The sequence below is a fragment of the Aspergillus pseudonomiae genome, assembly GCF_009193645.1.
Source record: "Aspergillus pseudonomiae strain CBS 119388 unplaced genomic scaffold BDV37scaffold_6, whole genome shotgun sequence".
Classification (NCBI taxonomy): Eukaryota; Fungi; Ascomycota; class Eurotiomycetes; order Eurotiales; family Aspergillaceae; genus Aspergillus; species Aspergillus pseudonomiae.
The window spans coordinates 1-15814 of record NW_022475998.1 but is presented as its reverse complement, the minus strand read 5'-3'; the positions used below and the strand labels follow the sequence as shown (position 1 = coordinate 15814).

The window sequence follows — 15814 nt, the reverse complement described above, 5'->3', positions numbered from 1 at the left end:
ACACACATCCCCGCTATTACATTTCAGCATTATGCGATAAATGGTTGTTTCGGGCTATCTTACCCCCAAATAAACAGTTTAACGAGGTCATGTTCGCTCCCTCATCGTTTTTATCAATAGACCTTGCAATTCCACAAATTGTCCTCACAGCAACTGCCAACATATGCTGTGACAATCGATAGTCTTCAGTTCCGCCGGAGGATGGACGGTGCAAGATGACGAGGATCAGGGCAAGACTATAGATTTGCAGAGCCGCAGCATAAGATGGCGGATGTACCCAAATCGGTGGAAAGATTTCAATATCGGATACGGAAGGCAGATGGCTGTATTCTGGCGGTAATCCTTCATGCCATTCCTGGAGCAAGGAGAGCAGCTCATTTCCCCGGTCCACGCGGCGCTCTAAACCTGAAGCTTCCTCTTCTTCTTTCGATGCATAGTTGATACACTGGGAAAGCAAGTACAAGGCACGAGTTGCGAACTCTTGTGCTGTGAGCGTCGACACTGGCTTTTTAGGTTTCCAGATACTAAAGACTCGACGTCGTCTTCTCATCGCAGCCCAGATATCCTGTTGAAGCCAAGCCCACCAGACGGCTGATCGGAGTCCTCCTGACTCTCCGTTGTTGTCCTGGAGTTGTTGCCTCCATGATATACCTTTTATATGTCTTTCCCAATTCTGATTCGAGCCGTCGATCATCTCGTAGGTGCTGATGAGGATGGCGGTCGCAATCAGATCCAAGCTCCGCGCATGGGATGGGTACTGCATTTCTTTGTTCAAATAATCAAGGGTCTCTAAGTAATATTTAGCCGCAAGAGTGCGGTCAATAATATCTTCCCCGCGTCCCGGAATGTCATCCTTTTCAATTGATCCGCGGACAACATTCTCTTTCTCGGTTTTTCCCTGCGAGAGATGGCGCGCAGAAAGGGCCAGTAACGCTTTCATTAAACCAACATTCCGAAGCGCTATGTGCGAAACCGTTGTTGCAAAATGCTTTTCTGGGTCATAAAAGTCCAGCAATTTGCTTGAGACGCGCACAAAATGCTTGAAAAGACAATGCTCTACGTCCGAAAGAGGAATTGGATACCTTGAGGTCCATGACGAGGGCGCCTTGATTGCAACGGACTCAGTGTCAGGTGATTGTGGCACAATGCGCTGTCCAATCTCCGGACTGAAGGCCGCAGCATGAAAGTTCTGCTGATCTCTTAATTTGTGAGGACGCAGGTTGGAAGACAGTTCCCAGCCCTCTCCAGTGTCGACCCGGTTGCGAGATAACTGCGGCGGAGACAGCAGAAACCCGCCATCAGCATCGGTGGCATTCTTTGCCAAAAGCTGCAAGCATCGCAAGGGTATATCACTTGCTTCTGTGCCTGATGACGGTACATAGCTATCAGGCGGTTTGTGAGTGCGGGTTACCATATTCTCGCCCGTGGGAGCTTGATGTGGCTCCATGGGAGGGCTCTCTTGTTGAATAGACTGTTGGCCTTGGTGGTGAGAGTCCACCACGACCTGTAGTGATCTAGTACTAGAGTTACTCCCACCGTTCTGGTCCCCACTCACTTTGTCTGGAGGGCACTCGGACACTCCTGGCTGGGCAGCAACGTCACGGCGATGCGAATGCGCGTAGACACAAGGACGCCGTCCCTTTGCACAGGGACCGCATTGGGGATGAACCTGGTCAAGTCAGACATACATTCCTGACAGATCAATTTGTTTATACATGGAAGGTCACCTACTTCATCGCACTTAACGTGACGGCGTTTACAGATGAGGCTAGGGCTAGGTGAGATACCCGAAATAGTCAAGTATCCGGGGAAGGGAGAGATACTAACCAACCAGTCGTAGCACGAAGCCCGCGTCCTCGGGGCTTGCGTCTCTGCCAGATTACTCTCTCTAACTTGACCATGATGTGCAGACAAGGAAAAAGGATCCAGTGGAGGTCGTGGAGTGAAGTGTGGGGAAAGCAAGGTTGAAGGCTGAAAGTGCTGAGGCAGAAATTCGAGGAGCCGAAAGGGGGGAAACGTGACACTCTGCCCGTGTACCGTTTGCTATGTAAGTTCCATAGACACATGGATATCCACATAACAGGGGTGTGAGTTGTCAATCATGCTCCCAGCAATGTCCCGGCGTGGACTCGATGCGATGTACCATTTAGTCTGACCCGCTCGTTAGTGCATGCCCTAGATCATCTTGGCGCCCTTGGTCAGTCGTATTATTCTCAAAGCGAACATGGCCTACTTAGCAGTCCTCCAAGATGCGTGCGCATGCATCCTTAGACTGCCCCATTCGTCAATGGAGCTGCACGATTCCAGTCTACCGAACCACTGCTATATGCATGTAAGCGGCATCGGAGTCGTCTTGCCGTATAGAAGTCCATAGCAGACTTAAAAGGGAGCCTTCCAACCCAAGGACTTCCCAATCATTTCAACCTTCATAATCCTTACAGTACACAAGAGATCCTCAATAATGCCTCCGGAAATGCTCGACGCCCCCAATAGCAACGGCCACGGCAGCAACGCAGTGACACCAGGCCAAGATACCTCCGATGTGTCACCCGCCTTCCTTGACACCCAGCCAGGTCCAGATCATGACTGGAGAATCACTTTGAAGGACAAGGTCATCGCCATAACCGGTGCCAACAGGGGCATTGGTCTAGCCATAGCAGAGGTCTGTTTGTCTAACGAGGCTGCTGCCGTCTTCAGCCTGGACGTATTCGAACCTGGCGAGGAGTTCGCCGCCCTGCAGAAAGTCAACACGAAGCGCTTACACTACGTACATTGCGATGTCACGTCCGAGGAGAGCGTCAGCTCCGCGATCGATGCTGTCATCTCCGCACGAGGAGCCATCCACGGCTTCATCGCCAATGCCGGCATGACAAAACACCAGCCGGCGTTCGACTTCAGCCGCGCCCAGCTGGACCAACTGTTCAATCTCAACGTGTTTGGCGCCTACTTTTGCGCGACTACAGTGGCCCGCCGGTTCATCGATCTGGGAATCAAGGGATCTATCGTCTTCACGGCTTCCATGACATCTTATCGCCCCAACCGCGCGGCGCCCTCGGCTCCCTATGGAGCTACCAAGGGTGCCGTGCGCAATATGACACATACGCTAGCCATGGAGTGGGCCAAGCATGGCATTCGCGTCAACTCAATCTCGCCGGGCTTTATAAAGACCGCTATGACCTACTTTGTGGATCAAGCACCGGACTGGGACCTCAAAATGCAGTACTATGGCGGCATGCCGAGATTGGCCGACCCCAAGGAGCTCGGCGGAGCTTATGTGTACCTGCTCTCTGATGGTGCTTCGTACACAACCGGTATCGATATTCCAATTGCTGGTATTGTAGGAGCTTGGTGAGGGACTGAATTCATGATAACGATGGAAGATATACACGGGTGATGCAGACACGTTGATTCAAGAGTTCAACTGGAATAATACTGATTTTCTTTTCTTTTATCTACTCTCAGTACATAGAACGCCTGTGGTAGAATGGGCTATGCTTTTAGTATACATAGCTCCCCATGGAATGAATTATCCCGGCTCGGCTCGCACACTTCATTGCTACAACTCATTCCTGCCACACATTTTTGAGCTCAGAAACAAGCCCCCTTGCCGGGAATTTGCTAATCTTCAGCATCTTTTCCAAAATACGGAGCAACTCGCCGCGCATCTCGGGCGAACGAACGAATTGGCCAACTAAGGTTTCGTCAGCCAGGGCAGCAACGAATCAAGGAAAGACACTTACCTCCAAACAAAGCCTGTACGTTAACAAAGGCCATTGCGGATTCTTGTTCCTGACAGGCGTTGGCAATGCCACAGACCATCTTGACACATTCACTAAGCTGCTTGTCACGGAGACAGTAGGCGTTTAGTCCGCCCATCGTGGGTTGGTTAAGAAGCACCATGGCTCTGGCAAAATTGTACATCTGCATAGCACCTGCGTGGTTGAGGGGGTGAATCCATATGGGCGGGAACACAGTAGTATCTGAGACAGGGTCCATGGCGACGGTGACGGGTTGGTAAGAGGCGGGGAGGACACGGTGCCAATCGTCGAGCGCGCAGAGAAGTCGGTCACCCTGCTCGATTCTGTGTCTTGGATCCTGATTTGGCGACGTCTCATCTGAAGCGGCATAGGCTACGCACTTGCCGCATATGTAGACTATCCGTGTTGCGAGCTCATCCGAGTCAAGCTCCTCGAGCCCTTTTCGAGCACGCCAGAAAGTGAGCGTTGGCCGTCCTGCCCGGAAGGCCGCCCATATGTCCTGCCGGAGCCATGCCCACCACACGGCCTGTCTCAACCTGTCTACAGACTCGCCGTCGTTGTCCTGAGAACGTTGTATCCAGAACGAGCCGCGCAGGTGTTTCTCCCAGTCACCGCTGGTCGTCGTGCTGTCGGTGTCAAACATCTCATACGTGCTAATCATAGTGGCTGTCGCCAGTATCTCACGGGAGTCTGCATAGGAGGGATAGAGTAGTGTCTGTGATAGATATTGAAGCGTTTCGTAGTAATACTGTGTAGCCATGTGTGCCGGAGCAGGGTCGAGTTCAGACGGCAGACCAGTCGCTGCTGCTAGCGGGGTTGGAACACTTGGATCTGGAGCGGCAAGGTCACCTGGCACATTTTCACCGGGCACGAGACCGAGAGATATGTGCTTAGCCCCAACTGCAAGTATCGACTTCAGCAGCCCTCTATTTCGTAGTGCGAGATGGGGCACAACATTGCTGAAATGCCGAGCGGGATCAAACAAGTCTAGTATTGGCCCAACAACTTCGATGTAGTATCGAAAGAACCTGAGATCGATTGCCGATAATTCTATCCTACTCGTTGTGTTCCAAGGTTCGGGTACCTGGTAATGGTTCAGTGAAGGCGCTTCGAATCCGTCATCTCGATGTTCCAGAGCGAGCTGCTGCTGCTCAGTGTGCCTCCTGGATTGTTCGAGGTGGGTCTCAGGACATTCATGGGCTGGCGACTGTCTACGAGAGAGGGCAATCTCGGGAAATTTCCATCGTGGGTCGCCCGTTGAAGCATCGTTCAGCCGTTGAATGTTGCTGATGGCATCCCGTGCTAGCAGGTCGTACCACTCGAACGGGGAGATGTTGAGCAGGGAAACCTGACTAAGTGAAAGTGGAGAGGCTGAGAATCCCGAGTCAATGCTGGGCAGTCTCTGGTCATTGGCCTCGTTCAGACGATCATTCTGCGACGTCTCAATCGAGCCGTTGGGTTGCTCGGTAGGGGATGAGTAGGTAGGCTGATGAAAGTATGGAGCTGTACTAGCGCTCGACAGTTGCTCCTGAGCCTTCTCCCCTCTTGAATCGAGTTGCGCCCTTGGGGACTCATAGTTGGCTCCGGCTCCGGTTCCATGTCGCTGGTCAGCGATCTGGGCATATCGACAGATTCGATCTGACTTGGAGCACCGCATGCATGTGGGCTTACCATCGTCGCACTTCACGCGTCTCTCTCTGCACGTGAGACTGTCGTGCGTGTAAGCGAATGTGATCTTCGGAATTGAATTGACTGAACTGCGTATTCACTCACCATCCTGTCTTGGTTCTCAAGCCGCGAGCCCGAGACGGTCGGATGCGGCGACGCTTAGTCCCGGTGGTGATGCCCTCAGTTGTTGATTTTCGTTGTGCACTACTATTAGCCTCCATTGAGGGTACATTTGTCTGTGGCTTCGTCTCGAAGACTGGCCTGCCAAATATTCCTAAATATTCCCCAGCGTTCATTAAATTGCCCCCGCTTTGGCCTGACCCACTTCAAAGCTCTGGGGTTCCCAACTTCCCATTAGTGGGGAAATATGAGCCGTAATGGCCACTAAACCAGTCTAACTCATTCGTAATGCAAAGGCATTTGGTTAGCTGCGCAGCTTGCATCAATCAGCTGGACTCTTAGGCGAGGCAAGCAAAATACCAACCATGGGAAAGATGAGTGACTCGACCCCGTTCACTGCCTGTACTTCAACTAGGATCCTTGCATATTGCCGCAAAAAGCCAGCTTCACTGAAGTAAACCTGTAGGTCGAAGTGATAACAAATGAATGCAAGGTGAAGGGCGTACGTTATGCTTATTCACGTTAAACAGGTTACAGGATGGCTTTCTTACATTTTCACTCGGCTTTTTGAATAGTTCACTATACCTTGGATGGGATATTGTTGGCGCGGCCTAGTTAGGCCTAGCGCTACTTCTTCCTAACGATTTCTTCCCACAGTCATGTCGATAGATTCAAGCAACTCAAGCAACAGAGGAGTAATTCAACCAGCTCGTCCCCTCAACAGGTTATGAGCCCGGTAGCCCGGGAAATCATCTTGCAGCTATCTAAATAATCCTCGTTTAATCGAAAAGAAGCTGTTTTTCTCTTGACTTTATCAGGAAGCCAGATACTGAAGGTCCTAGACGCCTAGGCCTGTGGGACTGGCCCACCTACTAAATCCACCAACCAACCAAACCCTCAAATCAATATGGCAGAGAGCGCAGTGAGCAGTTCTACTGGTCAGGTGGGAGCCACTACTGAACTCCGGAGTAGGGGAGCGGGATTTTCTAAAGTTCTGCTCTGTAGCTATAGAAAAAGGGAATGCAAACCACCAAAGATATTGGGATACTACTGGATTAGGATATCAAGCCGGATTCAAGAGGCGCAAGACCTAGGAGCAGAAATTCAACCAGCTCATCCCTTCACCAATATATATTGACACACTGCGCAACCGGAGTGGACCGGCATAGTGGGCTCTCGATGCGGGGCCCATGTCTCGATGCGAGGGATTATCCCCCTTGTCCATCCTACGGCAATATCAGTTTGTGCAAAATAGCCTCTCTACAAGCTCGAGTTTCTACCATTGACACTGCTGGGGTTGGATCACCTATGGCTTCGCCTCGACCTCGAACAGCCACATTTCAGTATCGCCGCGATGTATTGATTCTAGGGCACGCGACAGACATGGGATGATGTCGAATATAAGAATTGATAGTCTGCTCGAATGCTTCTGCGAGCCAGCTACAACTTGGTAACACCAAAAGCCATTCTAATACAACTATTTCCAGTCTCACAGTCAGCCCTGACCTTTACATCATGGCACCTACACTGGAACTCCTCGAGGAGCCCGCCGAGAATCTGCCGGTCAAGGCAGTCTCAGCCATCCGCAACGGTGCTCCTGCTGCTGCTGCTGCTGATCTCAGATTAGAGAGTCCAGAGAAGCATCAGCGGGTGATGAATGTCTTCCGAGCTTTCATTGCAGATCTCTGCCAGCAATACGGCGAAGGTCACGCTGGGTAAATCGACACCATCTTCAGGAATTTCCTTGCTCACAGCGTACGCTAACTAAGCCTCATCACAGATCTCCCATGGGCATGGCTGCCATCGGTATTGCCCTGTACAAGTATGTCATGAAGTACTCACCAAAGAATTGCAACTACTTTAACCGGGACCGCTTTGTTCTTTCGAATGGTATGTCCTGTGCACCCGCAGAAACAGGTGATATGTAGCTGAACTGGAACCATGATAGGCCATGCCTGCCTGTGGCAGTACCTTTTTATGCACCTTGTTGGCGTCAGGAGCATGACACTTGAGCAGCTCAAGTCCTACCACTCATCGAAGCTCGACTCGGTCTGCCCTGGCCATCCCGAAATTGAGAACGAGGGCATCGAGGTTACAACTGGGCCCCTTGGCCAGGGCCTTGCCAATGCTGTTGGCCTTGCCATGGCCACTAAAAACCTTGCCGCGACATACAACAAGCCCGGCCATGAGCTGGTGAATAATATGACTTGGTGCATGGTTGGTGACGCTTGCCTTCAGGAAGGCGTTGGTCTCGAGGCGCTCTCCCTCGCTGGTCACTGGAAGCTAAACAACCTCTGCGTTATATTCGACAACAACTCGGTTACATGTGACGGAACTGCAGACGTTGCCAACACCGAGGATATCAACACCAAGATGCGGGCGACTGGGTTCAATGTCGTAGACGTGTACAATGGAGACTCTGACGTTGCCGGTAGGTCTCAGAGACTCTTTAGGTTGGTGATCTATATAAAAGGCTCTGCTAACGCGCATCAGCCATCGTAAACGCCCTTGTTGCCGCTCGGTCGAGCGATAAGCCCACCTTCCTCAACATTCGCACCACGATTGGCTTCGGATCCGCAATGGCCGGCACCGCCGACGTACATGGAGCTGCCCTCGGAGTCGACGAAGTGGCCAACGTCAAGAGGTCATTTGGTCTCAACCCTAACGAGCACTTCCATATCCCCCAGGACGTCTACGATTTTTTCAGTGACATTCCTGGCCGGGGTGAAGCCCACGAGGCGGGCTGGCAAGCGGTCCTGGTGAAGTATCATGAGGAAGATCCCATACTAGGGGCTGAATTTGAGCGCCGTGTCGCGGGAAAGCTGCCTGAAGACTGGACCAAATGCATTCCTCACAAGGAAGAGCATCCTACTGCGCCCACAGCCTCCCGAAAGTCAGCCGGCATCGTGACCAACGCCCTTGGACAGAGAATCAATTCATTCCTGGTGGGCACGGCGGATCTTACTCCGTCGGTCAATGTCGCATACAAAAACAAGGTCGACTTCCAATCGGTGAGTGTGCCATTTTCAGTATTCCCTTTTTTGTGCCTGAAAGCAGGGGATTAACGTAAAACCCAGCCTGAACTCCGAACAGCATGCGGCCTGAACGGAAACTACAGCGGCCGATACATCCACTACGGTATCCGCGAGCACGCCATGTGCGCCATCTCCAACGGGCTTGCTGCCTTCAACAAAGGCACTTTCATCCCCATGACGAGCACATACTTTGTCTTCCACTTGTACGCTGCCGCCGCTGTGCGCATGGCCGCGCTCCAAGGCCTCCAGCAGATCCACATCGCCACGCACGACAGTATCGGCGTTGGCGAGAACGGACCTACGCACCAACCCATCGCTGTTGCTGCCCTCTACCGCGCCATGCCTAATGTTCTCTATATCCGTCCATGTGACGCTGAAGAAGTGGCCGGCGCCTACATCGCCGCCATCCAGGCCACCGACACGCCCACCATTATCTCACTCTCCCGGCAGAGCCTGACCCAGTACCCCCAATACTCCTCACGCGAGGGTGCACTCAAGGGCGCGTACGTCTTCGTCGAGGCTGAGGACGACGATTTCGATGTGACCTTGATCGGAGTCGGCTCTGAGATGGGCTTTGCCATGCAGACTCGGGAGTTGCTTTTCAGGGACCACGGCGTTAGGTCACGAGTTGTTTCCTTCCCTTGTACTAGGCTTTTTGAGCAGCAGTCGCGGGAGTACAAGCAATCGGTTCTGAAGCCCCGCGCTGGAAAACCCACGGTCGTGATCGAGGCGTACCCATCCTACGGATGGGAGCGCTATGCTGATGCTTCAGTGTCGATGAACAGCTTTGGAAAGAGTCTTCCTTCAAAGGATGCGTACGAGCACTTTGGATTTGCGCCGGAGAGCATCGCACCTAAAGTCAAGGACTTAGTGGAGGAAGTCAGACGCGACGGTATTGGGACCCTGAGGGGTGATTTCAGGGATTTCAACGGTAGCCTGGGGGTTGGTTTAGAGCATTGAAGGAGGTTACGAAACATACGAATGATGTATATAGTCGATGAATGTATAGAATGACATACTTGAACGGATAATAAGTCTCTACTAGGTCTAAGTCTTCTAATAGTACGTAATAGTTAACAACAAGTTCCTAAAGATGCAGTGACTGGGATAGTCAGGTATAGTATAAGAAATCTCCTTAATAAACAGTATAATTTCTCTTTAGAGTTAGTCAGGTGAATCTGAATTCTATAGTTCAAAGCTTCAGTCGATGTATCAACACTAGCAGTTCCCTGATTGAAGACAACGTATTTCACTGCCCATAAGTACTAGTAGTCACTCTACCTAGTTAATACCGCTGTTATAGGCGAATCTTGAAGCTATACCACAGTAAGATCCATAAAAGTTTTCTAATATTACGTGGAATTACACCGTGTCAAATACATGCTTAAGTCCAGGTGTATTGAAAGCTAAACAGAGGAGAAGATGATTCAGCTATATTACTATAGGTGCGCAATGCAAGTATCTATATCGACACCAGTTACTTGCCTTTATTGACTTCAGTCAGACGATTCATAGGGGCAGCCGACATTCTCGGCCTGAGCCCTAATGAATGTCATAATGCATGTACATTTCCTAATGCGGCTTTCATAACGGACCACTTCGCGTTCGCTGAGTACATTTATGCATGTCATGCAAATGCAACGCCTACTGAAAAGAAAATCAAACTCTGAAAGGGAAAAACCACTGAGGATCAATTTAGAAGAGAAGAACTGAAGTGAAACGAAACACGGTACCATGAAGTACCCCAGAAAACCATTGCAAGCAGCAAATCCATGCAACGCCTTGCCACATCATCTCTACTCGCCTCAATCTGTCTAAATCATGAATGACATTACCAGCACACGAGTAGTTACGAGCCGGAGCTTCGATTACCTATTCACCGAGCAAGAAAAATATTCGCCATCCGATGCAAGCGAGAATGGCAAGCCAGCAGCCTATTTCCGAAAGCGTCGCGCCGATGCAACCGCAATGTCTCTTGGCTCCAACCAACCAATTGTCAACCCTCGATAAATGCAACCCGAAACCGAAACACAAGGGAAGTTAAACATTTCAGCAAGATTCCAGATCATGATAGTTCCATTGGCCGCCCATGGGACGCAAGGGGGGCGCGGACGGAAGTCCCCCAACTCATAAATAAAAAGGCCCGAACTTCCCCCAGCCGATCGTGCATTCTTGGGTCGACATATCATCCATCCATAACTCGTTCATGTAGGATTTTTTTGCTGAGCCAGCACCATGTCGGAGACTAATCAGCGTCTGATCGTCATCACCATCAACGGCTACCGCAAGCCCGGGTTGACGGAGGAGGAGCTCCACCACCACCTCTGCAAAGTACATGCGCCGAAGGCTGCGCCTTTCTTGGAGAAATACGGTATCTTGGAATACAATGTGGTGGGTTTGGGATCTAACCCCCGGGTGGCTTTTGGTGGGAGATTGTAATGCATGCATGCTAACTGTAGTGATGCTGCAGATCGATAACTTTAGTGCCGCACGCCCGCATGCCGAATACCTGCAGATGTCAAAGAAGCTCTCCGACCATGACTATATTGTTCAGTTTGTAATGAAGGACGTCGAGGATTTCAAGAAGGTCTGGGATGATCCCGAGTTCAGGAAAAATGTCATGCCTGACCATGAGACCTTTGCGGATACAACTCGCTCTGGGTATGGTACCTTTTTGCCATTTTCTCTGCACCGCTGGCTGACATGAATAAGCGTCTGCATCGGATACTTGAACAGCTTCTTGAACGGGGGGAGAGACTCGCAGGGCCGGCTGAGGAACTGAATGGGATGGGAATTTATGGTGCTATGGAGTTATGGGTTAGAGCTGTTCACCTGTCGTCATCGAACATTATTTCGGGCTTATTTCGTCTTTATCAATTCTACGATATTCAATCAATCTGGTCTAATACCCACCACCATGAATCCTAATCCTCCAACACCCCTAGTGATATCTGAAGGTCAAGAAAAAGAAAAAACCAATAGAAGAAGCACCCCTTGCAGGTCCATCCCCCAGCCCAACAGCCCCTGATTGAAAAGAGTAGAGACCATACCAAGACACTATGTGGGAAAAAGTGGCCCTGATAGCAATCACCCCTGCAGGAGATTCTTGGTAATATGACAGGTATCGCACAGTGACCCATACATGGTATCCATACAGCCTTAAATCACACTTTTTGCATCTACTATTGCAGCTACCTTCCAATGACCCCACAAGGTACGCTATAGCCGTCTCCTTATCGATGCATATCGAGTATCACAAGACGCTAGGAGGGTACGTCCCTGGCACAGATTCAGGGACCAAACATGTCCCAGGGCTATCTATAGCCAAAAATAAGACTAGAAAAGCGCTCCCTCCCAGACTATAAATATCAGCTGTGCACCCGTACATCAAGTACTGCATGACAAGTCAAGCAACTATACCAAAATGAAGCTCTCCCTCGCGGTCTCTCTAACGGCTCTCGTGGCTGCCGTCGTGGCTACCTACATAGAACAGGACGTCCCGCAGTGTCTGGTACGTTGCTTCCCTCATGCCTACTGATCATGTTTTTGGATACTGACGGAGGAATCCAGGTCGACTGCATTTATGAAGTGAATATTACCCGTGGGCTTGACATTCCCAGTTTCTGTGACAGACCCGACTTCCATGTGGCAGTCGGACTGTGTATGGGTGGGAATGATGGAAAGAGTGGGAAGTGCTCGGAGGAGGATCAGAAGAGTAGGCTTCGCGTGAAAAGCGCTTCAACCCCTTGGCTTTGGGCTAATTGTTTCGGTAGTTGTTTGGGATTTCCGTAGGTCTCTCTGTGATCCGTGAAAGTTTTAGCTGGGATGGTTTTGGTCTGCGATTAATGTACCGGGAAAGGAGGTGAGCTTGGAGAGATATCTATAGGGTATCACTATGGCTGATATGCGGACCATTGTAATATAGCTTGCAAGTTGAAGCGCCAGCGTTCTATACAGTCTGATCTATACAAAAGTTACCTATCCAGAACATAACAATATTGTTAAGAACCCAAGATGAGAACGTAAAACATTATATCAAGACAACTCATCACCGCTCCCATTCGTCATGTAGCTTCGTATCCATATTGATATAGCCTGCCACCACCTCCAACCCCCGTTGTCTCTCCTCTTCAATCATCTCCCAAGTCCACTCGCCCACACTCCACAACTCCGCATTTGCCTTCTTCTCCTCCTCCAGCTTCGTCTCAGGCATATCATCCTCACTGACCTTCAGAACCTCCCTCACCAACGCCCCATCAACCCCAGCCGTAGCTGTAATCCCCTCCCCAGCCGGCGTCCCCACACCCGAGCCCTCCACCGGGCTATCAGCAACCAACACATCGCCCTCCGGACGCTCCGGCAACCACCCACTAGCCCTGAGCACCCTCTCCGGGGGCACCGTAAGCCGGCCCTTCTTAACAACATACTTACTAACGGCGGTAGCAAAAAGCAACCTCTTCCCGCCGGCTTTCGCCGGCCTAAGGAAGAAACTCAACACATACATCCACTTCCGATCCCAGGCAATGACCTTGGTCTCGATCTCATAGAGCTCGAACGGCTTAATCTCCCTCTTGAAAGAACAAAACACCGACCCCAGCGCCACATACATGTTCTTGTGCGCGGGCGGCTTCTTCCCCTCGCGGCGCGCAGCCTCGCCGAGCTCGACATCGAGCTCCTTGCTCACGGTGCGGATCCCCGGCGTGTACAGTCGCGTGACGAGCGCGGTCCGCGAGATGTCCAGATCCGAGAAATACGTGCTGTTGGACTTGTGGAAGTTGTAGTCCGTTTCCAGAATCGGGGTGCGTGATGTGACGGAGTACGGCACGAACACCGGGTGGGTGGGCTTGCCCGTGTGTGTGACCAGTGCTTTGCCCCGTGGGAAATGGGGGTCTCCGGGCTTGCGCCGGACGTTCCACCACAGGTGGTGGAAGATGCGGAGCTGCGGCGGGGATTAGTTTTGGGTCTGTTTGGACTCAGGGGGGGTTTTGTGGGGGGTGGGGATTTGGGTGTATTGGTGTTGGTTTGAGGATGTATGTATGTATGTACTTACGTGCCAGACAAATGGGAGGTTCTTCAGGTTGATGATGGCCAGGAGTAGTGCTATGGTTTTCCAGGTCATGATTGAGGAGACTCCTGGCAAGAGGTCGCGGATTGTATCTGCGCGAAGGGACACTGGCAGGCCCATGTTGGATTGGAGCTTGTTTTTGTTCTTTTTTTTTATTTTTTATTTTTATTTTTGTGTTTGCTTTTTTGTCTTTGAACCTTTGTATATGTGATGCCGGGATGTATAGAAAAAAAAAGGAGAGCAGGGGTGGGTATAAATCGATCACTAAGGCCGAGGATTCGTTCCGGTGCAGTGGTACAAGCGTCCCCGCGACAAAATCCAAGTCCAACTCGTGCAACTAGCCAGCTCACGGGTTTAAAGCACTTTAAAGTCCACGATTACGGAGTACACATTTCAGCTACGACTCAGCTTGTTGAAACGTTGGGGAATAGAAACCGAGGCATGTATCACGTGCACGGACCAAAGGATAGCTTATCAAACGTCATTGAGTCAAGCTGGTCATGGCCACACTCTCCATCAACGGCAAAACCTGAAACGGAGCTAGAAGTCAATCGCAACCTTCAAAGCACCTTCCTGAGATGCCATTTGGAAGCTGTGATATGCCTTGTGGACCTCCGAAAAGGGATAGTCTATATCCAGGTTTAGTTAGAAGAGAGCAAATCCTGATCATATGTGAGAACTTAGGATATACCACTTACGATGAGTAAATAGGCTAGAAGGTTTTATATGGCCAGATTGATACAGTCGCAGGAGGGTTGGGATACTGACACCGTTCAGCAACTGCATCTTGATGCCTGCAGAGCGTACAGTTAGTTGGTACTCCATATCTGGAGGGCCAGTCTCCTAGATAACATCACGACAGATTATAATCTGGAAACAAAGACTCACTGATATTGCGATCCCAAAGTTTGTGCATATCCAAATTGACAGGGTGCCCATGAACACCAACATTAGCAATGGAACCCCCTGGTGCGACTAATTTCTGACACATTTCGAAGGTCTTCGGGATCCCGACGGCTTCAATAACACAGTCAAAGCCTTGCCCTTCTGTGAGTGTGTTCAGTGTATCCATCGCATCCGGGTTTCCTGAGTTAACGGCATGATCAGCGCCGAGTCTCTTCGCATGTTCCAACCTGGTATTGTCCAAGTCGATCATAACGATCCGAGAAGGCGTGTATAATCTAGCAGTGAGCATAGCAGCCAGACCCACAGGACCAGCACCGATAATCGCAACAGTACTGCCCGGTTGCACATGAGCGCTCACTGTTCCGCATTCCAGTCCTGTCGGCAGTGCATCTGAGATAGCAGCACAGGCCCTAAGGTCAAGGCCATCGGGAATCTTGTACAAGGAAGACGTTGCGTGTGGAATGCGCACGTATTCTGCCTGGGTTCCATCGATCTTATTTCCCAGTTGCCAGCCGCCAGTTACACAATGTGCTTCCAGTCCCTTGCGACAAGATGTACAAACTTTACACGCTGTGATAGCGGCAATTACGACATTGTCGCCGACCGAAAGGTCATTGATCGCAGATCCAACGGATACAACTGTACCCACGCCTTCATGGCCCAGGACTCGATCGTATGGAATTGCTGGCACGTCGCCTTTCAGGATGTGTAGGTCTGTGCCGCAGATTGTGCTGTGGAGCATCTTGACAATTGCATCTGTGGGAGATTGTATGACTGGCCTTGGCCGATCCAAGACTTCGAGCTTGCTGGGTCCTGTATAAACCAGGGCTCTCATTGTCGGTCCATTGTCGAGCTTTCTGCTTGTTAGCTACGTTCATGTCAGGATATAGACGTGATGGGGATATCTCGGAGATGCTCCGATATGGGAAACTCACACCAGGTTGACTGCTGGCGATGCTGGCATCGGCAGTCTGAGAAGCTACATCAACGGGCATTTCGAAACGAATATATTGTGGCACCTTTGTAGTACTCTATTCCGGCGTCGTTATCAGGTCGAGTACTGAGAGTGTGCCGTGAGCTGAAGGAGACTACATCTCGAAGAAATATGGCCGATGTGGTGCGGGGTAGAGCACAGGAAAGAGGGGAAGACACGTTTAACAGTGCCAATATAAACCAGCAATAGCCAAGGTTTGATTCCAACATTCTTCTCTAGATTCCAGGCGAGCAAATAGGGAGCGTCATCATGGCGGGGCTAGGGATGT

The 15814-nt window shown here is 50.8% G+C and overlaps 8 protein-coding genes across 8 annotated transcripts; 4 read left to right on the top strand and 4 right to left on the bottom strand.

The window, feature by feature from the left end:
• Positions 1 to 16: 16 nt before the first annotated feature.
• Positions 17 to 1901, bottom strand: BDV37DRAFT_278845 (uncharacterized protein; the record flags this gene model as incomplete). The annotated part of the gene is made up of 4 exons (XM_032086170.1): positions 17 to 1514; positions 1556 to 1669; positions 1732 to 1768; positions 1832 to 1901. 4 exons carry the CDS (start codon positions 1899 to 1901, stop codon positions 17 to 19), a joined length of 1719 nt encoding a protein of 572 aa, XP_031945673.1.
• A 560-nt stretch (positions 1902 to 2461) lies between these two features.
• BDV37DRAFT_295883 (uncharacterized protein) lies at positions 2462 to 3352 on the top strand (the record flags this gene model as incomplete). Its single annotated transcript, XM_032089987.1, has 1 exon — positions 2462 to 3352. The coding sequence occupies one exon, from the start codon at positions 2462 to 2464 to the stop codon at positions 3350 to 3352; it is 891 nt and encodes a 296-aa protein (XP_031945672.1).
• A 211-nt stretch (positions 3353 to 3563) lies between these two features.
• On the bottom strand, positions 3564 to 5647 carry BDV37DRAFT_278843 (Zn(II)2Cys6 transcription factor; the record flags this gene model as incomplete). Its single annotated transcript, XM_032086169.1, has 3 exons — positions 3564 to 3691; positions 3741 to 5467; positions 5532 to 5647. 3 exons carry the CDS (start codon positions 5645 to 5647, stop codon positions 3564 to 3566), a joined length of 1971 nt encoding a protein of 656 aa, XP_031945671.1.
• Positions 5648 to 6629: 982 nt separating this feature from the next.
• BDV37DRAFT_295880 (transketolase family protein) lies at positions 6630 to 9541 on the top strand (the record flags this gene model as incomplete). Its single annotated transcript, XM_032089986.1, has 5 exons — positions 6630 to 7261; positions 7327 to 7436; positions 7495 to 7977; positions 8040 to 8557; positions 8624 to 9541. Exons 1-5 carry the CDS (start codon positions 7062 to 7064, stop codon positions 9539 to 9541), a joined length of 2229 nt encoding a protein of 742 aa, XP_031945670.1. The 5' UTR covers positions 6630 to 7061.
• Positions 9542 to 10816: 1275 nt separating this feature from the next.
• Positions 10817 to 11363, top strand: BDV37DRAFT_278841 (EthD domain-containing protein; the record flags this gene model as incomplete). Its single annotated transcript, XM_032086168.1, has 3 exons — positions 10817 to 10972; positions 11052 to 11242; positions 11294 to 11363. 3 exons carry the CDS (start codon positions 10817 to 10819, stop codon positions 11361 to 11363), a joined length of 417 nt encoding a protein of 138 aa, XP_031945669.1.
• A 642-nt stretch (positions 11364 to 12005) lies between these two features.
• Positions 12006 to 12392, top strand: BDV37DRAFT_278840 (uncharacterized protein; the record flags this gene model as incomplete). Its single annotated transcript, XM_032086167.1, has 3 exons — positions 12006 to 12092; positions 12152 to 12296; positions 12355 to 12392. 3 exons carry the CDS (start codon positions 12006 to 12008, stop codon positions 12390 to 12392), a joined length of 270 nt encoding a protein of 89 aa, XP_031945668.1.
• Positions 12393 to 12629: 237 nt separating this feature from the next.
• BDV37DRAFT_268404 (acyl-CoA thioesterase) lies at positions 12630 to 13766 on the bottom strand (the record flags this gene model as incomplete). Its single annotated transcript, XM_032084176.1, has 2 exons — positions 12630 to 13520; positions 13632 to 13766. 2 exons carry the CDS (start codon positions 13764 to 13766, stop codon positions 12630 to 12632), a joined length of 1026 nt encoding a protein of 341 aa, XP_031945667.1.
• A 71-nt stretch (positions 13767 to 13837) lies between these two features.
• On the bottom strand, positions 13838 to 15814 carry BDV37DRAFT_171452 (zinc-dependent alcohol dehydrogenase family protein). Its single transcript, XM_032079340.1, has 4 exons — positions 15488 to 15814; positions 14535 to 15405; positions 14345 to 14440; positions 13838 to 14275 (listed from the first exon to the last, which is right to left on the bottom strand). The coding sequence occupies exons 1-4, from the start codon at positions 15545 to 15547 to the stop codon at positions 14187 to 14189; spliced, it is 1116 nt and encodes a 371-aa protein (XP_031945666.1). The 5' UTR covers positions 15548 to 15814; the 3' UTR covers positions 13838 to 14186.